This window comes from Plectropomus leopardus, chromosome 12 (genome assembly GCF_008729295.1).
Source record: "Plectropomus leopardus isolate mb chromosome 12, YSFRI_Pleo_2.0, whole genome shotgun sequence".
Classification (NCBI taxonomy): Eukaryota; Metazoa; Chordata; class Actinopteri; order Perciformes; family Serranidae; genus Plectropomus; species Plectropomus leopardus.
In genome coordinates this window covers 2,345,936-2,371,146 of record NC_056474.1, presented here as the reverse complement: position 1 = coordinate 2,371,146, position 25,211 = coordinate 2,345,936, and the positions used below count along the sequence as shown (strand labels likewise).

The following is a 25,211-nucleotide window of genomic DNA, read 5'->3' as shown; positions in this document are numbered from 1 at the left end:
CACACACACACACACACACACACACACACACACACACACACACACACAGATTCCTCTGGACTCCACCCTGCTCTTTCACTGTTCCAGGAAATGTTCTTCAGTGCTGCTTCACATCTGTCAGCTGCAGCTCGAAACAGCAGAACAGACCTGAGAACAGACACCACAGCTTCATATCGACCTGTTTACACATCCTCTTCACTTTTTTGGAGTTTTGTGTTTTCTTTGTAAACAGAGACGGCGTGGCCCACAGCAGAAGCCCCTCCAGTCTTCCCATTTTCCAGCTGGGAGTGATTACCACCAGACTGTTTCTCTCGGAGGCTTCTCTTATTTGGTAAGTTGAGCCCATTTTAAGATTTCTTTATGTTTTCATTGTGGTTTGAAGATGCCGAATTGTATTTCTTCTAGAGTTTAACATGTTTTTGGTGCTGTTGTGTTGTATTTTCTGACGGCTGACTCATGGCAGTGTGGCTCACCTGAAAAGGCTTTTTGTTGCTGAGGTTTGGTCCTGGGTGGGTGTAGTCCGCGCGCCCTTTACACGTTTATGTTTGAACCAGCTCAGGCCGTCATCAGAAAAAGCAAACTTCCAATGTTAAAGTTTAATTTATGCAGAGTTAAACTGGATGTCGCTGCTGTCTGTGAACTGTCAGAAACAGGGAAACTGTGATGGTGCACATTTTTTGTGGTTAACTGCAAACATCTCGTTTATTTACACACACACACACACACACACACACACACACACACACTGGGCTGTTTGTTGGCTGCATTGCTCTCAGCCCAACCCAGAAACAGACTTTTGTTCACTGCAGACATATTTGACTTGTCACACCAGCAGAATCACAGGTGTAACCTGCAACATTCGTGATGGCTTTATTTCCCAGTGTCAAAGTCAGCCAGCATGCGCGCCACCAGGGAGAGTTTTCTGCATGTGCCTCTTGATACAAACAAAAATGGCCAGAGATTGGTAAGGGCTATCTGTGCAGCTCAAAATGCAGACAAATTAAGGAAAACTGACGTTTCAAAGGCAGTTTGGATTGTAAAAATCAGTTCAGCCACTGTGGAGATATTACATGGAGGATGAAAAATGACATAATTTAAAAAATAAAATTGAATAAATACAGGAATAAGTAATGAAATCAAGAAGTAATTAATTTAATATATAGAAAAAATACAGACATAGATACAAAAAAAATAAAAGAATAACATGCTGAAATTAAAATTAATACATAAATAAATAGTTATATCCTGAGTGTAGGACCTCCTATCACATTAGCATACAAACACAGAAATAAATAGTTGTACAAAAATACATTTAAAATATTCATTTATGTACTTTTTAAAATTTATTTATGCATTTATCTATTTATTTCTATATTTTGCAACTGTTTTTCTTCATTTGTTCTTTTATTTTTATTTTCATGCATTTGTTTATTTTTTTAATTTATTTTTACTATTATTTGTATATATTAATTTCTGTATTTTTTTCGATTCTTGTTCATATTTCTTTATATATATTTATTCCTGTGTTTATTTATACAGGTTATAAGTTCAGTTAGCACACGTTCACCTTGAATGTCACGCTGAGCTCTGTTTGAACTCTCAAACTCTCTACAGTGAAAAAGACCATTTTTTAAATTTTATTTTATTTTATTTTATTTTATTTTATTTTTTTATTTTATTTTATTTTATTTTATTTTATTTTATTTTATTTTATTTTTTTTTTATTTTATTTTATTTTATTTTATTTTATTTTTATTTTTTATTTTTTTATTTTATTTTTTTTTTAAGACCAAAAGATGTTTTGTTGTTTTTATGTTTACAGAGCAACGTAACTGGCAGAAAATAGCACATAGGTAAACATTTTCATCAACAGTAAAACAAAATGGAAAAAAATGAACCAAAACAAACAATAATGAACAGACCACAAAACCCCACAAAAACAGAGAAAAAAGGACAGACACTAGGCAATATATATATATATAAGAAACCTGAAATAATAAAACACAATTACACTTCACTGGAAAGCTTAGTTTCCTCTTTATTTTAAATGCCAACATTGAACCGCATGGGCCGTATGCCGACATCACCAGCAGATATTTCCCCAAAAAAGGAATAAATAATTAAATAGAAGCCAAAATTTGATTGTGCTGATATAAACTCGGGTATAGCCCCATTGAATTTATTGTATTTTTTGCATGGAAAAATATTCAGTTTGAATAGATTTTGAATTAGTTGCCAATTAAATTTCCGTCATTTCACTTATTGATTAATCGTGTAATTTTTTCAGCTCTAAATCAGTTAATGTATTGCAAAAGAATTATGAAATAAAATTTTGGACAAGAAAAAAAATAAGAGACCCTGTTATGCTCTTCCCAGAATTACTCTTTTTTGACCTAATAATTTTCAGACAGTCCCCAGAGATGATCTGCTGACCTTTACTTTACTGTGGACGGACACAATAACAGAAACATGTAAGAAAAAACTTAATTCAATTCATAAAGATCATAAAGAAGTCCACAGTTGTAAACAAATGCAGAAGTACATGATTTTGAAAGAATTTTTGAAAAGTCATGATGACGAAAGCCAAAAACAGGTAGACTGTTTTTCTGTTAATATTGCTGACGGTCTACTACTGTTTACAAAGATAAGAATTTTGGGTTATTTACTCCACAGCAGCCTTCCTGAAATCAAAACCTCAGACAGTCAACAAAAGTAAAAGTTAAAATCTTTGTCGAACCGGTTCACACTGTTGCTGTCCTTTAAGGTGTCGCATGATTGTTTTGACATCTTTTAGGGCCTTGCTGTCAGTGACGCGTGAAGATATGAGGAACTGCAGTTTGTGTTATTTATTGAGATTTATTTATCCTCAGGGACACCGAGCAACATCTCAATCTCAATCCGCCAAAAGGCTCTTTTTTTTTTTAACTGTTGACACTCGGCCTAATGTTAACCCCTTTGGAACCGGAGCAAATGGGCTTGATGTCTTTGAAAAACATGGAAGGAAGGCAGTGAGCAACTTAAAAAGAAATGGCCCCAAAAATTAGAAAGATATTAGTGAAAAAAAATGAGAAAAAGAAAGAAAGAAAAGGACCTCAAAATAACCACCCCCTCCAAAAAAAAAAACCCATAAAAAGTCATAAATAAAAATAAATTGTTAAAATTATTGATTATTCGCTTAATTATTCACCCCCCCCCAAAAAAAAACATAAAATATATGCAAAATGTTGCTGTGAGCTTTGACTGAGGAAAAACACATTTGGTTTTGTTTGAAATAAGCAAAGTTTTTATATCGTTTAAATTTCAAATGTTCCATTAAATTCTTAAGGACCACTGAATAATTGTTATGTATATATATATATATATATATATATATATATATATATATATATATAGAGAGAGAGAGAGAGAGAGAGAGAGAGAGAGAGAGAGAGAGAGAGAGAGAAGAAATATATATGAGTTGCAACCACTTTAGAAAATTATGATTATTTTTACTTTACTTTTTCAAGGCCGTTGATTTCCAAGATTTTGTAAGTAAGATCAACTTTTCGTATTTTACCCTGAGGTGCACAGACTGTACTTTGCGTCTGTGGTTAGGCTGCTTGGACGTAAACAAACTTTTTGTCAAATCTCCGCAGCGCTGACTCAGAGCCGGGATGGCGATGACGAGTGTTTGTTTATTGATGATGATAAGTAATAATGTTTGAAATCAACTTGAGCTGCCGGCTTGAATTTCTCACAACTGGTCTGTCAACCCTCTCGGCACTTTCTAAATGTGAGCGCTCCTCCTGGAGAGTCACACCCTCCTGCTCAAACACCGCCGCGGACCGAGTCCCGGTGACCGAGGCAGCGATCGGCTCTGTGGCTCCGTCTGTGACTGCAGATGCTCTGAGGCACTTTTTCCATTTCGGTGTTTTCTGTCCGGTTGCCTGGTGCTGTGGATGTGATGTAATGGCAGCACGAGGTGGAGCCAGCTCTTGAATTCCTTCACTGTGCGTATTCCCCAAAAAAGCCCCAGTGAGTAAATAAGTCATCAGTGGTAGAAACACAGGCTCAGTCTGTTTAATGCGACGGCTTCGTTTTTTGTTCTGATATTGTAACGAGTCAAAGATCATCTGCAAAATGTGTAAATCCATTTTGTGTGAAATGGTGTTTAAAATCTAAATGATTCAGGTTGTTAAAGCGAGTTAATTCGGTTGGTAAATTATCCTGTAAAAGTACCGCAGCTCTTTTATTGTAGGAACATGAAATAGTTTGGCCATATGTGACGCGTGCGTGTGTGTGTGTTTTTGGTGTGTGTGTGTGAGGTTTATTATTAGAAATTTCCCTCAGACACACTTGTGGTGATCCCTGAGCCTGTGGTGGTTTTTGAGAACCACATTTCTGAGCAGAACCACATGTTCACTTTAACCTGATACAACCCCAAAGGTGTTCTTTAAAGGGACTGTTCACATTGTTTTTTTTGGGTTTTTTTAGTGGGGTTGTATGAGGTTTTTGTCCACAGTCTGTGTATTAGGTGGTGGTTGAAACACACGCAGTTTTTTAGCCACCAAAACAATCAGTTTGAGTTTAAGTGCAGATACATTTAGAATATTTTTACTGCTTTGATTTACCATCAGACTTCCCTTTTTGATCAGACTTCATTCAAAAAAGTGATTTGACATCGCTGAAAACAGGAGCTGCTACTTCTGCAAAGTAAAATCAGAGAGACAGCGTGCATTCAGATGTAAAGGTTTCAGTTCCCCACATCTGAAAATGCAATCTGACAGCGAGGTTAAAGTGGCGAAAATATTTCAATATATATTTTGAAGGTTATTTGTATGAGGCACTTATCCATAGTCAGTGTATTAGCTACAGTAGATTGCGGTCGGCGCGTCCACAGTTTGGAGAAGCAGCAGCACGTTCCCTGGTGTTGGTTGAGTGTAATACATACACTTTTTTATTAATTAATTGTATTTGCAATTATTAAAATAAAAAGCAGATTCAGATAATCAGCAAAATGCCAAATATCTGCTCCAACAATCAACCAGACCGATGATCTGTCGACTTCCACATAAAACCAATGTGAAAACATCCTGATCTTTATGAATTTAATGAAATGCTTTTTAAATTTTTGTAACATGTTTCTGTTATTCTGTCCATCCACAGTAAAGTTAGGCTCAGTAGATTATCTTTAGGGACTGCAGGAAAATTATTAGGCAGAAAAAGAGAAGGGTAGTCTGTCTTTTTTGGGGAGAGCAGAAGACGGTCTCTTCATTTTCTTGTCCTAAATTTCTATTTTATTCCAGGCTTACAAGCATCTCACAACAAAACAATCCAGACTGATAAATCGAAGTACAAATTAAAATATGTATTTTGATTTTGGGTTTAACTGTCCCTTTAAGGCCCCACTCACAGTGACTCAGAGATAAGCTGAAATTTTCAGATAATATCGGGCGCGACAAGGTGTTTGTTATGTTTGTTCACTCTCTGTTATCAGATTTTTCACATTGAAGTATGAAACAAAGCTGACCTGATTTTTCTGCAACTTTCCTCCTCACAGGTGAAATGTCCAGGTCAGACTACCCTCCAGGGTACGATGACGCCCGGGGACCGCTGTATCAGCCTCAGGGGGGGAATTACCCGCCGCCCCCTGCGTACGGCTTCCCCGGCTTCGGCGGTCCCCAGCCGGGCCAGCCCTCTGCTCCCTACCCCAGCGGTCCCAACGCCCCCATGTATCCCGGCCAGCCGGGCGGCTATCCCGGCCAGCCGGGCGGCTATCCCGCCGGCCCGTACCAGGGACAGCCTCACCATGGGGGGCCTCCAGGAGGCGGCTACCCCGCTCCCCCGCCCATGCCTCCTGTCATGCCACCGCCCATGCCATCAGACATCCTGACCTCTGGTAAAACAGACCGTTCGTCATCAGTGTGTTTTCTGACTAATTCATTAACATTAAAACAAAAACGTATTTGAAGTGTCGAGTTTGAACTTTACGGAGGGTGAGGAAGTTTTACAGGCCGCTTCCCAGAGAAGAGTCTGAACTGCAGCTAAAGACATGGCAGATGTGGCAGGTGGTTTAGCTCTGTTGGTTAGAGTGCTTCACTATAAAACATAGTGTCACCAGTTCGAATCCTGTTCAGGTCACGTTTATTTTATAAGCATTGTAAGATTTGGCTGTCCAAACCACGGACTATTTTCTGCGTGCTTTGTCTCTAAGTGTTATTTGGATTATTTCTAAGAGTGTTTCAGGTTTTGAGATTTAACTTTATCCAGTAGTTTTTGAAGACTGCTGTCCACACGTCAAATAGAACGTCGAAATTTTTAAACCTGTTGGGAGATTTAGCTCAGTGGGTTAGTGTGCTAACCTTTACATTATGAGATCACAAGATCAAGTCCTGTTCTGGTTGATGACCTTTACAAGCATTGTAAATTTCAGCTTTTCAAACCACAGATAATTTTCTGCCTTCTTTTTCCCTCTAAGTGTCATTTGGAGTGTTTCAGGTTTTTAAATTGAGTTTTAAAGTCTGCTTTCCAAACAAGAGTGTGAAAGAAAACAATGCAAACCATTTGCAATGTGACAAGCTTTAGCTCAGTGGGTTAGAGCACTTGACTGCTGACCATAAGGTCATGAGTTCAAAACCCACCCAAGGCTCAGATATTTTAATATTGAAACATGTCATTACTCTGACTGACAACGTATTATTACATCACAGTTTCTAAACTATCTCAGATTTAACTTAGATATTTCTTAACCGATACTCCTTGATTTTGACAGACGCATCTGCCGATACTGGTTTTACCTGTTTTGGGACAACTTCACCTGATTTATTGGCCAAAATGATATATCACTCAACTTTACGTGCCTTAAAATGTTCTGTAATATCACAATCAGTGTCTAAACTGTATGAATCTACAGTCAAATTATATTTTTAATGGCAAAAATTAAATATTGGCTGATATATCTGTCAGCTCTGCTGATATAAGGGTCATATGTTGTTGAAACAGAAAATTCAGTATCGGCAGTGACGTCTGTCGAAAAATAGACTGATATATGAGTCAGGCCGATATTCCTAGATTTCGACAGACGCATCTGCCGATACTGGTTTTACCTGTTTCGGGACAACTTCACCTGATTTATCGACTAAAATGATATATCACTCAACTTCACGTGCCTTAATTTGGCTGTAGATTCATACAGTTTAAACACTGATTGTGATATCGCAGAACAAATGGTATTTTATGGCAAAAATAAAATACAATATTGGCTTATATATTTGTCAGCTCTGCTGATATAAGGGTCATATGTTGTTGAAAGGGAAATTTCAGTATCGGCAGTGACGTTTGTCGAAAACTCCACTGATCTATGAGTCAGGCCGATATTCCTAGATTTCAACAGACGCATCTGCCGATACTGGTTTTACCTGTTTCGGGACAACTTCACCTGATTTATCTGCCAAAACGATATATTACTCAACTTTACGTGCCTTAATTTGTTCTGCAATATCACACTCAGTGTCTAAACTGTATGAATCTACAGTCGTATTATATCTTATGGCATAAATAAAATAAAATAATGGCTAATATCTGTCTACTCTTCTGATATAAGGGACATATGGTGTTGAAACGGAAATTTCAGTATTGGCAGTGACGTCCGTTGAAAACTAGACTGATATATGAGTCAGGCCGATAATCTACTAAGTTCTTTGCAGAGAAAATTCAGTATTCAGAATATAAAAATTCAGGAGACAAGGAGAAAATTGTGTGTTTTTGAACTGTTTTAAGTGTTCGTTGTAAGGTGTGTCATCGATGAAGTACCGGACTTATTTGTTTCAGGACTTCTCCCTGTTGTCCAAGACCTAAGGGACGATCATCCCCTTTTATCCAGACTCGGGCTAGGCTGCGTTGTGCTAAGTTTCTGACTGTCCTATTCCAGGCCCTTACTTTCTGCTTTCTGTCCTTTCTATTTGCCCTGGTCTTATTCCTGTTTTCACCTCATATACTCTCATCCCCTACCTCCATCTTCACTCAACTTCCTGTCTCTCAACTTAACTTGTTGTAACTTCACTGACCTTCCTGTCTCTCAACCCAACTTCCTGTTTCTTAAGCCAACTCCCTGTCTTTCAACTTAACTTGTTGTAACTTGACTAACCTTCTTGTCTTTCAACCCAACTTCCTGTTTCTCAACTCAACTTCCTGTCTCTCAACTTAACTTGTTGTAGCTTGACTAACCTTCCTGTCTCTCAACCCAACCGCCTGTAACTTGACTGACTTTCCTGTCTCTTAACTTCTTGTATCCCCCAACTTCCTGTCTCTTGACCGTCCTTCCTGTCTCTCAACCTAAGCTCATGTATTCGATGTTCACTTTAGCTCTTTAAAGTCTTCAAAAGTCACCTGTTTCAGACAAGACTTGAACCAGCAACCTCTGGCACCCTAACCATCTGATTTACCCACAGAGCCAAACCTCCAGACACTCTCTGTGTTTTCGACGTTCCCTTTACCTCAGTATCGGCAGTGACGTCAGTCAAACACTCAACTCATACACAAGTCACGCCGATAACCAGCTAAGTTCTTGGCGGGAAAAATTCAGTATTCAGTCAATGAAAATTCAGGAGACAATTGTGTTTTTTAACCGTGTTTGTTGCAAGGTGCGTCATCGAGGACTTATATCAGCAGAGCAGGCAGATATATCAGCTGATATTTTACTTCATTCGTGCCATAAAAGTCAAATGTCACCTGTTCCAGATAAGACTCGAACAGGTAACCTCATGCACATTAACCACTTGATTTACCCACTGAGCCAAACTTCTTTACAAGTTTTTGATGTTAAAAAAAAGAGAGCGGCATCAATTTTATCATCCAGTGCACAGCAAGACAGAGAATTTTTTTATGAAAAAAAAAAAAAAAATGAAACCATGACTTTGCGCTTTGCTGCAGGGTGACGTGTTTCCTGTTGGTCTTTGTGGTCATGCTCATATTTCTTATCTGCTGATGACAGGTGATGGGTTTGCGGCGAGCGGCAGCGGTTGGGACAGTCTGAGCATCCGGCATGCTTTCATCAGGAAGGTAAAACACACTTGTCACACAAAGTTACCAGTTTGAGTCATGTCATGTATCAGCATTGTTTTGGCATGTGCAAAGAGAGAAAAATAAGGTGTAACTTCCCCTTTCTCCCTTTTGCAAATTCAGAGAGTATCCTTTTGACGCTGTACAAGGTGTCATAAAAATGATTTAAAAATTTTATAGGACAATATGTTATATGACAATGTATGAAATGTCAGAGTAAACTGTCAAGAAAATGACTTTTGAATGAGACAAAGTATAGCATGTTGACAAAAATCGTAAAAAAAAAAAAGTCAGTATAGCACGGCACCAGGAGAAAAAATGCTAGAGTGAAGTATGTTGCAAATAAAATAAAGCACCATAATATAGTGTGTGGTAAAAAATAAAAACATCATAGTATACTATGTCGTTTAAAAATCATAAAAATGTCAAAGTAAAATATATTGGTAAAACAAACAGTAAAAACATTATAGTATAGCATGTCATAAACAAAATAAAAAACATAAAAATGCCATAGTCTTAGTCACACATCATAATATAGTATGTAGTTAAATAAAATCATAAAAATATTATAGTATTATATGGTTTCAAAAGATGAGAAATTTTATGGTGTACTGTGTGTGGAAAAACTAATAAAATTGTCGCAGTTAAGCATGTTTTAAAAAAAATCAAAAAATTTCATTGGATAATATGTCAAAAAAAGTGATAGTGTAGTGTAGCATTAAAAAATTCATATAAAAATTCATGACATAGTATGTTGTAAAAATAATAAAAGTCATAGAATAGAATCTTGTCAAAAAAATTATAAAAATGTCATAATATAGTATGTCATCAAAAATTTGATTTAAAAACTCATAGTATAGTATGTTGTAAAAAAAATAAATAATCGTATAGTATGTAAAAATAAAAATCAATTAAAAAAGGTATAATACAGTATGCCATAAAAAAATACAAAATGGTCAGTATAGTATGTCGGAAAAATATCGTTAAAAAAACTCACAGTACAATATGTTGTTGTTTTTTAAGTTATAGTTTTATTTGTTAAAAATAAAATAATCAATAATATCATGTGTTTTTCAGGTGTATTTGATTCTGGCTGCTCAGCTCCTCGTCACCACAGCCATCGTGGCCATATTCACGTTTGTGTGAGTGTCCAGTGTGCGCTTTGTGTGCCTGTTTGTATTCATGTCTGTGTGTCACACTGTCGTTTAACTCTTCCTCCGTCTCTCACAGCGAACCCGTCAGATTTTTCGTACAGCGAAACAAAGCTGTCTACTGGACTTCATAGTGAGTCTCACTCTGTCTTAAAAATGCTTCAGAGGAATCTAAAATGAAAGTGCATCAGCATATTCACCTCTGCGTTTTGGTGTTTCAGTGCCGTGTATATCGTCACCCACCTTGTGCTGGTCTGCTGCAAGGGCCCCCGGTGAGTGTGACTGCTCGGTTTTACGAAGAATATTTGCACAAAAAAATACTCCTAAAACTGCATTTAATGTTGTCGTAACTCTGTGTTTGCAGGAGGAAGTTCCCGTGGAACGTCATCCTGCTGTCAGTCTTTGTAAGTCAGGGTCTTTGTTTGTTTGTTGGACTGCTACATTGCTGCTTTTCTGCGTGCAGATTTCCATCAGCCTGCGCTCGTATTATCTTAATGCTTGAAGTCTGACTCTATTACTGAACAGTGAGTCACCACAAATGACCCGGGCTGCGTTTGCATGCTGCATTTTGATATGTTGATTTCCACGTTTTATCAGCTCTGTGCACAAAAGGTCTCCATGTGTTACATCATAGATGGTTTTTGTTTAATTTTGTCATGGTCACTGAAAGATATTTTTTTGATTATTTAGTCTTAATCACAAGAATATATGTTAAAATGTTGCAGTGATGTTATTATGTGAAATAGAAAAAATAAATAAAAACATCATAGTTTAGTATATCATCAAATAAATCATAAAAAGTCATAGTATAGGAAACATTAAAAAGTCAAGAGCATAGTATGCCCTCAAAAAAAGGAAAAAATCATAAAAATGTAAAAGTAAAATATGACTTTGAAAAGAGGCCATAGCATAGTACGTGGTAAAAACACAATCATGAAAATTTCATAGTATAGTATGACACAAAAAATAAACAAAAAAACAGTCATATGGTAGTATGTTGTCAAAAAAAATGTTATAGTATGTTGCAAAAAATAAACCAGGTAAGTATGTTAAATAGAATCATAGGATAATATGCAAAAAAAGTGTTTTAAAAATGCCATAACATAGTGCTGCGCAAAAAAATCATAAAAACGTTGCAGTATATAGTATGTCATCAAAAATATTTCCAAAAACTTCACAGTGCAGTTTATCCTAAAACATAATAAAGTCATAGTAGTGTATGATGTAAAAGAGAATCACAAACATCACAAAAAATTAATGAAACATCATAGTATAGCATGTTGTAAAAATCATTTTGAAAAAAAAATTAAATAATGTAATAGTATAGTGTGTCATTCAAAAAAACCCTAAAAAATGTTATTAATTATTAAAGAGGAACTTTCCTTATTTCTGCGTATTTTTCTGTCAAGCCCTTTTACAGCTTCTAATCAGACGTTTCGGACAGTTACAGGATTTTTTTTTCTTTTCTAATGTTTTGCTGTGACTGTTTTTTGTTTTGTTTTTTAGGATAAACAAACTTTTTTTTTTTAACAGACCCTGGCTTTGTCCTACATGACTGGATCCATTTCCAGGTACAAAAAAAGAATCTCATACATACATACAAGTATTAATATGTACACATTCGATTTGTTTCCCTCTGAATTAACTTTGTGTCTCTGTTTTCAGTTACTACGATACAAAAGCAGTGTTTCTGGCTATGGGGATCACTGCCGTCGTCTGCATCGCCGTCACCGTCTTCTGCTTCCAGACAAAGGTGGGCTGTGAGTGCTTATCGGTTTCAGATGGGAGCAGTGTATTTGTGCGGTCACACGTGTATTAACCGGTGTATTAACTCTTTCTAGGTGGACTTCACAAAGTGCCAGGGCCTTTTCTGCGTCCTGGGGATCGTCGTGTTTGTGGTCGGCATCATTACAACTATTGTGCTGTCATTCAAATATGTGAGTAAAAGCTGATGGGAACAAAACGCGCCTTTTCAAGTTGGTGTCATTGTAGAATTATAGTATGATGTTTTTGGGCGATTTTCGACGAAATACTACAGTATGACTTTATACATCCTACAATATGACTTTTTATGCCATTTTGGAAGACACACTAAACTATGACTTTTTCATGTGATTTTGCACGACATACCATAATATGACTTTTTGGTGATATTTTGGCCAGCATACTATAGTATGACTTTTTGGTAATATTTTGGACGGCATACCATAATACGACTTTTTGGTGATATTTTGGATGACTTGAGATAGTATGACTTGTTTATGCGATTTTGGACATCATGCTAACATGCTACAGTGACTTATGCAAATTTAAACAAGAAACTGTGGTTTGACTTTGATCTACACCAATTTTGTACCACATGCTTTAGTGTATGTATATACATATATATATATATATATACACATATATATATATATATAATGAATGTTTGTTTCACAGATTCCGTGGCTACACATGCTTTATGCAGCTATTGGAGCCATAGCCTTTACTCTTGTAAGTATTTTACTCCATAAAATAAAAATCCACTTCTAAAGGCTGTTTTAGTGGTTTTTCATATTCTGAATGTTTCTCACGTCTCTCGTAGTTCCTGGCGTACCACACGCAGCTGCTGATAGGAAACAGGAAGCACTCCATCAGCCCAGAGGAGTACGTGTTCGCCGCGCTCTCCATCTACGTCGACATCGTCCAGATCTTCCTTTTCCTCCTGCAAATCATCGGTGCTTCGTCCAAATAAGTACACGACCAACTTGGGTCTGCCAGACACTACTCCGTACTTTTTTAAAAACCTTTTCGCTTCGTTTTCAGTCAGAATATGTTTATAAAACCATGATGCACTCTGGTGAAAATGTCATAAGGGCTGAATTTGAGATTTTGTCATAGGTTCGTCCTATGCACAAAATAATGCACTTTTTCTGAAAAATATGTCTATATCTGTATTTAACAACTTATCGGTGGAGAAAAAACACAATATTAATACAGCAAATACCTATAGATGCTGGAATGCCAGTTGCAACATGTACTCACCTTTGCTGGACTTCAGTTAAGGCAGACAGTGTCTTAACATTTTTCTCTCTATGTAAATCTATTCATGAACTTATGCCCCTCTGTGTAAATGTTGGTAAAATGGGCAAATGTGTGTATTTTAATGTTAAAACTCCACTTTGCAAGTAGAGGCTGGCGCTGGAGTACAGAAAGGGGGGTGGACAATACTCCAAAATTTGGTTTCTATCCAATATGAAGTCATTTCAAGCCCAGGATGATGATACCCATATTTATACTTGCTGATTGTTTAATATGTGTTGTTATATTTGTAACTATATACAATCTACTTCACTACAGTGCCTTCACAATGACAATGTTTCTGAGATTAGATTTTAAGAAGTACAGGGCTATATACACTCCACAAACTTTTATAGTTTTGTTACATAACTGTCTGTGTATTTTCTTGTGTTACAGTTGGACTCAGAGTGCCAGCAGGGTGAGTTTTTCCACACCAGATAACACAATCAGTGCCTTGGTGTTCCTGGAAGTCAGTGAGTTCCAGCTAATTTGGCATTGTTCAAAAGCTCCTAAATTAGCGTTTCCCAAACCTCTCCTCAAGAACCAGCACTCCTGCATGTTTTAGATCTGTCCCTGCTGCAACACAGCTGACTCAAATGAAAGCCAAGCAACTTCAGGAGTTCATAATGACTTGATCATTTGAATCAGCTGAGGTGGAGCAGGGATAGATTTTAAAAAAAGCAGGACTAGTGGTACTCGAGGAGAGATTTGGGAAATGCTGTCCTAAATGCAAAACCCCACCCTGCTGGCCCTCTGCACATGATCACAGTTCAGTACAACCTTTAAAAACAACTAAGGTAGACATTTTTAATCTGCACAAACTGTCACTGTGGTGTATGGGTTTGTATATATACATATCAGTGATTAGGAAAATTTGTTTGCCTTTTCGTATCAAATAAACATTTGAATTTGAGTTTTGACGTATGGTTAATCTGCAGTCATACCAGTGATGATTCTTCTTTATCTACTTGGAAAATAATGAAAATACATTTGTCATCGCTATTTTGAACTCAAGCTTGTTAAGTTCTCCTCAGAAGTCAGTCTTTGATGCAGATGAGCTACTGTCAGCCCGACACGAACATCACTGGTCCACTTTGACATTCTGTGTGTGATGGCTGTAGCGACTGCCGTCATATTCACCCTCGTTTGACCTTTTCATTCTCTGTCGAATCTTTAGCTGCTTCAGTCTGTTCTTGTCCACTTCTCTCTTGGTCAGGAGAAAGCCGATGATACCTGCAGGGAGGCCAATCATCCTGGAGGGGGAATATTGATTATCATGGTAATTATTTTACTCAGTGGGTGATATGGGAGAAACCAAATGGCAACTGTTTTACATGTTTTACTTTTTTGATGCGATTTTGGACTACATGCTATACTAAAACTTTTTGACACTATTTTAGTCCATATGCTGCAATATAAATTTAAGCGTGATTTTGGACATCTTGCTATACAATGACTTTTGGACACAATTTTTGGCTTGTAGAGATACATCATAGTATTTAATGTCGAAAAAAAAGGCAGAAAATCCCATCATATACTATGGCGAAAAATGTCAAATTCTGACCCGTCCCAAAAATTTCTGATTATAGCTTAAGGACGCGTAATACTGTACAAAGTGGAAACAAAGGCCAAAAAAAGTGAAAAAACCTTATTATTTAGCATGTTGAAAAAGTGGCCAAAAAATCGCATACTATACTATGGCGAAAAATGTCAAATTTTGTCCCGTCACAAAAAAGGCCAAAAATGACATATTATAGCTCGTAGAGACGCGTTATACTATACATAGTGGAAACAAAGGCCAAAAAAGTCCAAGAACCTCATAATTTATCATGTTGAAAAAGTGGCCAAAAAGATCGCATACTATACTATGGCGAAAAATGTCAAATTTTGACCCGTCACAAAAATGGCTAAAAATGACATATTATAGCTCGTAGAGACGCATTAAACCATAGAAAGTGGAAACAAAGGCCAAAAAAGTCCAAAAACCTCATAATTTAGCATGTTGAAAAAGTGGCCGAAAAGATCGCATACTATACTATGGCGAAAAACAATGTCAAATTTTGGCCCGTCACAAAAATGGCTAAAAATGACATATTATAGCTCGTAGAGACGCATTATACCATAGAAAGTGGAAACAAAGGCCAAAAAAGTCCAAAAACCTCATAATTTAGCATGTTGAAAAAGTGGCCGAAAAATCGCATACTATACTATGGCGAAAAAAAAAGTCAAATTTTGACCCGTCACAAAAATGGCTAAAAATGACATATTATAGCTCATGGAGACGCGTTATACTATACAAAGTGGAAACAAAGGACAAAAAAGTCAAAAAACCTCATAATTTAGCATGTTGAGAAAGTGGCCGAAAAATCGCATACAATACTATGGCGAAAAAAAATGTCAAATTTTGACCCGTCAAAAAAATGGCCAAAAATGACATATTATAGCTCGTAGAGACGCATTATAGCATACAAAGTGGAAACAAAGGCCAAAAAAGTCCAAAAAACTCATAATTTAGCATGTTGAAATGGGGCGGAAAAAATCGCATACTATACTATACTATGGCGAAAAATGTCAAATTTTGACCCGTCACAAAAATGGCTAAAAATGACATATTATAGCTCGTAGAGACGCGTTATACTATACAAAGTGGAAACAAAGGCCAAAAAAGTCCAAAAACCTCATAATTTAGCATGTTGAAAAAGTGGCCAAAAAGATCGCATACTATACTATGGCGAAAAAAAAAAATGTCAAATTTTGACCCGTCACAAAAATGGCTAAAAAAAATGACATATTATAGCTCGTAGAGACGCGTTATACTATACAAAGTGGAAACAAAGGCCAAAAAAGTCCAAAAAACCTCATAATTTAGCATGTTGAAAAAGTGGCCGAAAAATCGATCGCATACTATACTATGGAAAAAAAATGTCAAATTTTGACCCGTCACAAAAATGGCTAAAAAATGACATATTATAGCTCGTAGAGACGCGTTATACTATACAAAGTGGAAACAAAGCCAAAAAAGTCCAAAAAAACCTCATAATTTAGCATGTTGAAAAAGTGGCAGAAAAGATCGCATACTATACTATGGCGTAAAATGTCAAATTTTGACCCGTCACAAAAATGGCTAAAAATGACATATTATAGCTCATAGAGACGTGTTATACTATACAAAGTGGAAACAAAAGCCAAAAAAGTCCAAAAACCTCATAATTTAGCATGTTGAAAAAATTGCCAAAAAAATCGCATACTATACTATGGCGAAAAAAAATGTCAAATTTTGACCCATCACAAAAATGGCTAAAAAAAAATGACATATTATAGCTCGTAGAGACGCGTATTACTAGATACAAAGTGGAAAAAAAGGCCAAAAAAGTCCAAAAAACCCCATAATTTAGCATGTTGAAAAAGTGGCCGAAAAAAATCGCATACTATACTATGGCGAAAAAAAATGTCAAATTTTGACCCGTCACAAAAATGGCTAAAAATTACATATTATAGCTCGTAGAGACGCGTTATACTATACAAAGTGGAAACAAATGCCAAAAAAGTAAAAAAAAACCTCATAATTTAGCATGTTGAAAAAGTGGCCGAAAAAATCACATACTATACTATGGCGAAAAAAAAATGTCAAATTTTGACCCGTCACAAAAATGGCTAAAAATGACATATTATAGCTCGTAGAGACGCGTTATACTATACAAAGTGGAAACAAAGCCAAAAAAGTCCAAAAACCTCATAATTTAGCATGTTGAAAAACTGGCCAAAAAGATCGCATACTATACTATGGCGAAAAATGTCAAATTTTGACCCGTCACGAAAATGGCTAAAAATGACATATTTATAGCTCGTAGAGACGCGTTATACTATACAAAGTGGAAACAAAGGCCAAAAAAGTCCAAAAACCTCATAATTTAGCATGTTGAAAAACTGGCCAAAAAGATCGCATACTATACTATGGCGAAAAAAAAAAAAGTCAAATTTTGACCCGTCACAAAAATGGCTAAAAATGACATATTTAGCTCGTAGATACGTGTTATACTATATACAAAGTGGAAACAAAGGCCAAAAAAAGTCCAAAAACCTCATAATTTAGCATGTTGAAAAAGTGGCCGAAAAGATCGCATACTATACTATGGCGAAAAATGTCAAATTTTGACCCGTCACAAAAATGGCTAAAAAAAATACATATTATAGCTCGTAGAGACGCGTTATACTATACAAAGTGGAAACAAAGGCCAAAAAAGTCCAAAAACCTCATAATTTAGCATGTTGAAAAAGTGGCCAAAAAGATCGCATACTATATACAATGGCGAAAAAAAATGTCAAATTTTGACCCGTCACAAAAATGGCTAAAAATGACATATTATAGCTCGTAGAGACGCGTTATACTATACAAAGTGGAAACAAAAGCCAAAAAAGTCCAAAAACCTCATAATTTAGCATGTTGAAAAAATTGCCAAAAAGATCGCATACTATACTATGGCGAAAAAAAAAGTCAATTTTGACCCGTCACGAAAATGGCTAAAAATGACATATTATAGCTCGTAGATACGTGTTATAGATGAACAAAGTGGAAACAAAGGCCAAAAAAAAATCCAAAACCCTCATAATTTTTAGCATGTTGAAAAAGTGGCCGAAAAAGATTGCATACTATACTATGGCGAAAAGATCGCATTCTATACTATGGCGAAAAATGTCAAATTTTGACCCGTCACAAAAATGGCTAAAAATGACATATTATAGCTCGTAGAGACGCGTTATACTATACAAAGTGGAAACAAAGGCCAAAAAAGTCAAAAAACCTCATAATTTAGCATGTTGAAAAAGTGGCCAAAAAGATCGCATACTATACTATGGCGAAAAAAAATGTCAAATTTTGACCCGTCACAAAAATGGCTAAAAATGACATATTATAGCTCGTAGAGACGCGTTATACTATACAAAGTGGAAACAAAGGCCAAAAAAGTCCAAAAACCTCATAATTTAGCATGTTGAAAAAGTGGCCGAAAAGATCGCATACTATACTATGGCGAAAAATGTCAAATTTTGACCCGTCACAAAAATGGCTAAAAATGACATATTATTGCTCGTAGAGACGCGTTATACTATACAAAGTGGAAACAAAGGCCAAAAAAGTCCAAAAACCTCATAATTTAGCATGTTGAAAAACTGGCCCAAAAAAGATCGCATACTATACTATGGCAAAAAAAATGTCAAATTTTGACCCGTCACAAAAATGGCTAAAAATGACATATTATAGCTCATAGAGACGCGTTATACTATACAAAGTGGAAACAAATGCCAAAAAAGTAAAAAAAAATTCATAATTTAGCATGTTGAAAAACTGGCCGAAAAATCGCATACTATACTATGGCGAAAAAAAAATGTCAAATTTTGACCCGTCACAAAAATGGCTAAAAATGACATATTATAGCTCATAGAGACGCGTTATACTATACAAAGTGGAAACAAAAGCCAAAAAAGTCCAAAAACCTCATAATTTAGCATGTTGAAAAAGTGGCAGAAAAGATCGCATACTATACTATGGCGAAAAAAAAAATGTCAAATTTTGACCCGTCACAAAAATGGCTAAAAATTACATATTATAGCTCATAGAGACGCGTTATACTATACAAAGTGGAAACAAAAGCCAAAAAAGTCCAAAAACCTCATAATTTAGCATGTTGAAAAAATTGCCAAAAAAATCGCATACTATACTATGGCGAAAAAAAAAAATGTCAAATTTTGACCCGTCACAAAAATGGCTAAAAATGACATATTATAGCTCGTAGAGACGCATTATACCATACAAAGTGGAAACAAAGGCCAAAAAAAAAGTCCAAAAACCTCATAATTTTAGCATGTTGAAAAAGTGGCCGAAAAGATTGCATACTATACTATGGCGAAAAATGTCAAATTTTGACCCGTCACAAAAATAGCCAAAAATGACACATTATAGCTCGTAGAGACGTATTATAGATATACAAAGTGGAAAAAAAGGCCAAAAAAATCCAAAAACCCCATAATTTAGCATGTTGAAAAAGTGGCCGAAAAGATCGCATACTATACTATGGCGAAAAAAAAAAAGTCAAATTTTGACCCGTCACAAAAATGGCTAAAAATTGACATATTATAGCTCATAGAGACGCGTTATACTATACAAAGTGGAAAGAAATGCCAAAAAAGTAAAAAAAAAAACTCATAATTTAGCATGTTGAAAAACTGGCCGAAAAAATCGCATACTATACTATGGCGAAAAAAAAATGTCAAATTTTGACCCGTCACAAAAATGGCTAAAAATGACATATTATAGCTCATAGAGACGCGTTATACTATACAAAGTGGAAACAAAAGCCAAAAAAGTCCAAAAACCTCATAATTTAGCATGTTGAAAAACTGGCCAAAAAGATCGCATACTATACTATGGCGAAAAAAAAAAGTCAAATTTTGACCCGTCACAAAAATGGCTAAAAATGACATATTATTGCTCGTAGATACGTGTTATAGATGACAAAGTGGAAAACAAAGGCCAAAAAAAGTCCAAAAACCTCATAATTTAGCATGTTGAAAAAGTGGCCGAAAAGATTGCGCATACTATACTATGGCGAAAAATGTCAAATTTTGACCCGTCACAAAAATGGCTAAAAATGACATATTATAGCTCGTAGAGACGCGTTATAGCATACAAAGTGGAAACAAAGGCCAAAAAAGTCAAAAAAACTCATAATTTAGCATGTTGAAAAAGTGGCCGAAAAAATCGCATACTATACTATACTATGGCGAAAAATGTCAAATTTTGACCCGTCACAAAAATGGCTAAAAATGACATATTATAGCTCGTAGAGACGCGTTATACTATACAAAGTGGAAACAAAGGCCAAAAAAGTCCAAAAACCTCATAATTTAGCATGTTGAAAAAGTGGCCGAAAAATCGCATACTATACTATGGCGAAAAAAAAAGTCAAATTTTGACCCGTCACAAAAATGGCTAAAAATGACATATTATAGCTCGTAGAGACGCGTTATACTATAAAAAGTGGAAACAAAGGCCAAAAAAGTCCAAAAAACTCATAATTTAGCATGTTGAAAAAGTGGCCGAAAAAATCGCATACTATACTATGGCGAAAAATGCGAAAAAAAAAAATTTTGACCCATCACAAAAATGGCTAAAAATGACATATTATAGCTCGTAGAGACGCATTATAGCATACAAAGTGGAAACAAAGGCCAAAAAAGTCCAAAAAACCTCATAATTTAGCATGTTGAAAAAGTGGCCGCAAAAAGATCGCATACTATACTATGGCAAAAAGATCGCATACTATACTATGGCGATAAATGTCAAATTTTGACCCGTCACAAAAATGGCTAAAAATGACATATTATTGCTCGTAGAGACGCGTTATACTATACAAAGTGGAAACAAAGGCCAAAATAGTCCAAAAACCCCATAATTTAGCATGTTGAAAAACTGGCCAAAAAATCGAATACTACACTATACTACTACATACTATGAAGTTTTTATGTCTGAATTTTTCAACATATTATATTTCGGTGTTTTCATGAAATTTTTGAGAACATACTATGGCATCTTTACAACTTTTTTTTCCACCAGATATCCTGTATGATTTTAAGACTTAACATGTTAAATTATAACACTCTGGACTTGTTATATTCTCTGTTTTTGCGACTTACTATCCTCTGCCTTTTCCTCTGGACATACTATGCTATTCCTGTTTTTTCAACATACCATACTGTGACTTTTTTTCGACCTACTATCGTATGACTTGTTACAACATGAAGACACTCACCAGGCATAGCCAATCTTCATCATGGGGTTCTTCGCCTTTCTCCTGGGGATGTATTCAGGATCCTCCTCCTCTTCCTCCCGTCCGGCCTTCCTGTCGTCTGCGCGGTTTGAGGCTGTGCTTTGTGGCTGGCTGCTCCTCTGCGGCTCTGTCCCGGAGCTGCACAAAAAGGCAGCAGAGGAGACGTGCAGCTGCCGACACTGAGCAGCAGGCAGCTGCAAACACTGAAACGAGGTTTTGCTCCTCTGCGTCAGGAGCCACCGGCCGGGAACACGGTGTACACCTAATAAAGACAGAAAAAAGGTTTTTAGTCCTCAATAGTATGACCTCTACCTCAATAGCAGTGGTTAAGTGACTCATGGGAATTATAACTTTTTTAAATGGTTCAGTATTAAGTGAAACCGGAGCAGCTGGCAGCAGGCCTAAACCCTGCAGGAAACGTGCACACTGTCACCGTACCTTAATGCTGGGAATAAACAGAAGGTCCACAAAATTAACTTAACACCATACTTAAGGCAATTAAGATACGATAAATGACATATTATAGCTTAACAGACATGTCATAGTATACAAAGTGGAAACAAAGGTCAAAAAAGTCCAGAAATGTCATAATTTAGCATGTTCAAAAAATGGCCAAAAATCGCATACTATACTGTGGCGAAAAATGTCAAATTTTGACCTGTCCTAAAAATGGCTAAAAATGACATATTAAAGTCTTTAGAGAAACGTTATACTATACAAAGTTGAAACAAAGCCAAAAAAGTCCAAAAACCTCATAATTTAGCATGTTGAAAAAAGTAGCCGAAAAATCGCATACTATACTATGGCGAAAAAAAAAAGTCAAATTTTGACCCGTCAAAAAAATGGCCGAAAATTACATATTATAGCTCGTAGAGACGCGTATATACTATACAAAGTGGAAACAAAGGCCAAAAAAGTCCAAAAACCTCATAATTTAGCATGTTGAAAAAGTGGCCGAAAAAGATCGCATACTATACTATGGCGAAAAATGTCAAATTTTGACCCGTCACAAAAATGGCTAAAAATGACATATTATAGCTCGTAGAGGCGCATAATAGTATACAAAGTGGAAATAAACACCAAAAAAGGCCAAAAAAGTCAAGATATAGCGTGTTGAAAAAATTGACAAAAATCACACTTTACTATGGCGAAAAATGTCAAATTTAAATTTAAATGACAAAAAACGGTAAATTATTCTTAAAATTTCAAACCTTTTGCGAAGCATTGTGAAAACATATATTGTAACTTTTTTTTAACCTTTTTTCAAATGTGAATTATTACTAAAATGGGATTGTCAAGCAGACAGACGGACCAACACTGCTGACCGTTCAAAAAATATCTGTAGTAACGTACTGTGAAGTATTGCAAGGATCCTTCGATGAGTTTGTAAAAGTATATGAGTAAAAGTGTGTCTTTGTCACTGAGTTGTGTGTACTTTGTTTTGATTGTTTATGTGTTTGTATATTGCGTGTGTTCATAAAAAGAAGAAAAAAAAGATAATAATAATAAATAATTTACTGCAAATGCTGTTCTACTGCTGTGCTCTAAGTGGACTTCATACTCAGTTTATTATTTTTTTTACATATTTAAATATTTAAATATTTAACTACTGTGCTAATTATTTACAATTGCTGTATTTCTGTTTTTACATTTATATTTTTTATACACTTGTATTTATGTATATTTTTATTTGAGATAATGCACTCGGAGCGACTTTAACGAACAAAAACTTCCCCCGGGATTCAATAAAGAGATCGATCTCTCCGTTAAAGGTTAAGATCCTGTTTTTGTGATCAGAAACAGTCCTGAAATCACTGTCATCAAACCAACTGAACTCCATTCAAAAAAACATTTGTTTTATTGCCGTAAAACGCACTTCAATTGAAGCATTTTACGCTCTTTTCTTTCTTCACTTTTTGATAATTTTGACTGTGTTCATGCATTCGGGCATACATTTCGGCAAGATTGTGTATTTTTGTTTAATATTTGAGTTTCCAGCTCAGCTCCTACAATAAGTCTAAAATACACTGTGGAAACTAAATTTTCACATTCAGGCTGTTCAGGTCAAAAAATGCTCCATTGAAACTCATTCAAACTGACATTTTTGATCCCACAGCCATCAGAGCAGGAAAACACCCTCTGTATTATCTCGGGGTGTCATTCTGGGCTTTTGCCTTAAAATTTGTCATTTTTATTATTTTCTACCTGAAGACGTCTTTTTTTATTTTTATATTTTACCATATTTAGCACATATGGAGAAAATACATTTAATTTCCACTCAGTGCACTGACACAATCAATGTCGCTGCAAATCAGTGACATTTCCCAGGCTGTGATAATTTATTATAATTATAACAATAATAACAATAATAATAATAATGATGATGATGATAATAACAATCATAATAATCATAATTATCATAAATAATAAAACAGTGGCATCAAAGAAAAGGCATTTAAAGAGTTAAAATTCTGAAAACTAATGAATATTTGATATTTATTTTTAGGTCTGATGTTGCTTAAAAAATAAACTCAATTAATGTAGAAAAGCATATTAATGTAAAATATTTTTAAAGCATTATGAGTGTTAGTGTCTGACAGCAGAGAAAATGTTTTATAAAAATCAGTGTTGCTGCTGATCATCGACATGTCTTAAGCTGTGATTAAAAAAAAACTTGAACAACAACGAAATTTGTTTTTAAAAAATATTATTTATGAAATGGGGAAGTCAAGAAAACTATCTGTATAAATTTAAAATACATTTTTTAAAACAAATTTTTATTTTGGGGGGTGGGGGGCATTTTCTTTTTTTTTTTTTCCTTTTTAAAAAAAATCATTTTTATTTATTTTTTCATTTTTATTTTATCTTTTGATATTTTTCAGGTAATATTCCTGCAAATACTCGCTCATTTTTGGTCCAGGTGTTGCTAAATCTCTCATTAATCGTCATGTTTTTGAAAGAAATAAAACCTTCCTGCTCAGATATCAAAGAGTTAATCACAAAAAGGTGGGAAAGTAAAGTCCAGCTCAGAAAACACTGACGTCAGTGTTCACGTCAGCGTTGACGTTTCCTTAAATCTTTGTTGAGGTTTGTCAGGTTACATCACGAGACAACAAGGAAACGTTTGTCGTCCAAAATTATTACGACAAACACGCGGACGTCTCTGCCACTGCGCGTGCAGGTGGCGCGGGTGTTGATTTAACGAGCCCGTCGTTGGTAACTTTTTAGAGAAAGTGTGAAGTTGATGTTTTGGATGTTTTTGTGTTTTACCTTTCAGTGCAGTCCTCACAGCTGTCATGTGCGCCGCCATGTTTGTTCCAGAGTCAGGCATGCGCAGTGGGATTTATCACATCCGAGTGCTGCCACCTGGAGGACAAAAGATGCAGCGCTTCTGTTAAAAAACTGCGTGTTTAAGGGACTGTTTGTTATTTATCTGATTTATTTATCTAACTATGGATGGCTTTGGTTCAATTTTATTTATTTTTAGTTATTTATTAAATTTTAATTCCCCCCCTCCAATGCTTCAAATATTTAACTATAAAACTTTTTCTTTTTACTATTGGCAAATTTTCAAACAAGAGCTCAGATTTGTTTTTGTTTTTTTGTTTTTTTTTTTACTGTGGAAACCATTAATTGCACATGATGTGCTAAAGGACATAACAGGAAATTTCATTTAAAATATTCTGTTTTTCACACTTGGTTATGGTTATGATTAACTGTATGATTTTGGCAAATTAAAAAAAAATCAACAGCAAGATTGGAAGGCAAAAGTTTTTTTTAAATCTTAAAAAAAAACATTTAAAAAATCTACATTTTTAAATGAAAACATTAATTTTTTTAATGAAAAAATACTATTACCAGTAAGCCAAAATAAATAGGTCCCTGCCCAGTGATTAAAAAAAGAATTATTTGACATGCCTTCCCCTGGCAAAACTTTGAATAGTGATTTTGATGAAATATCAGTATATTCAGCTCAGATTTGGTTATGGGTTTTTTGTGTTCCTTCCATGTGTTTAAGGGTTGTAGGAAAATTGAAAATCCAATAATTTGTTTCTACAGTTTCTGATTATGATATTTGAGTTAGTCAGTAATTTAGACAATTTTTAAAGAAAAAATGCATTGGTTTTGGATGGCA

The 25,211-nt window shown here is 35.4% G+C and overlaps 2 protein-coding genes across 2 annotated transcripts; one reads left to right on the top strand and one right to left on the bottom strand.

Annotated features, from left to right (window-relative positions):
* The first annotated feature begins 77 nt into the window (after positions 1-77).
* tmbim1a (transmembrane BAX inhibitor motif containing 1a) lies at positions 78-13,010 on the top strand. Its single transcript, XM_042497969.1, has 12 exons — positions 78-331; positions 5,540-5,878; positions 8,972-9,039; positions 10,117-10,181; positions 10,270-10,323; positions 10,412-10,462; positions 10,555-10,594; positions 11,724-11,761; positions 11,856-11,943; positions 12,032-12,127; positions 12,630-12,683; positions 12,775-13,010. The coding sequence occupies exons 2-12, from the start codon at positions 5,545-5,547 to the stop codon at positions 12,922-12,924; spliced, it is 1,038 nt and encodes a 345-aa protein (XP_042353903.1). The 5' UTR covers positions 78-331; positions 5,540-5,544; the 3' UTR covers positions 12,925-13,010.
* An 87-nt stretch (positions 13,011-13,097) lies between these two features.
* Positions 13,098-24,482, bottom strand: si:ch73-71c20.5 (DUF4748 domain-containing protein). The gene is made up of 3 exons (XM_042497970.1): positions 24,347-24,482; positions 21,059-21,338; positions 13,098-14,503 (listed from the first exon to the last, which is right to left on the bottom strand). The coding sequence occupies exons 1-3, from the start codon at positions 24,405-24,407 to the stop codon at positions 14,332-14,334; spliced, it is 513 nt and encodes a 170-aa protein (XP_042353904.1). The 5' UTR covers positions 24,408-24,482; the 3' UTR covers positions 13,098-14,331.
* Between the last annotated feature and the right edge of the window lie 729 nt (positions 24,483-25,211).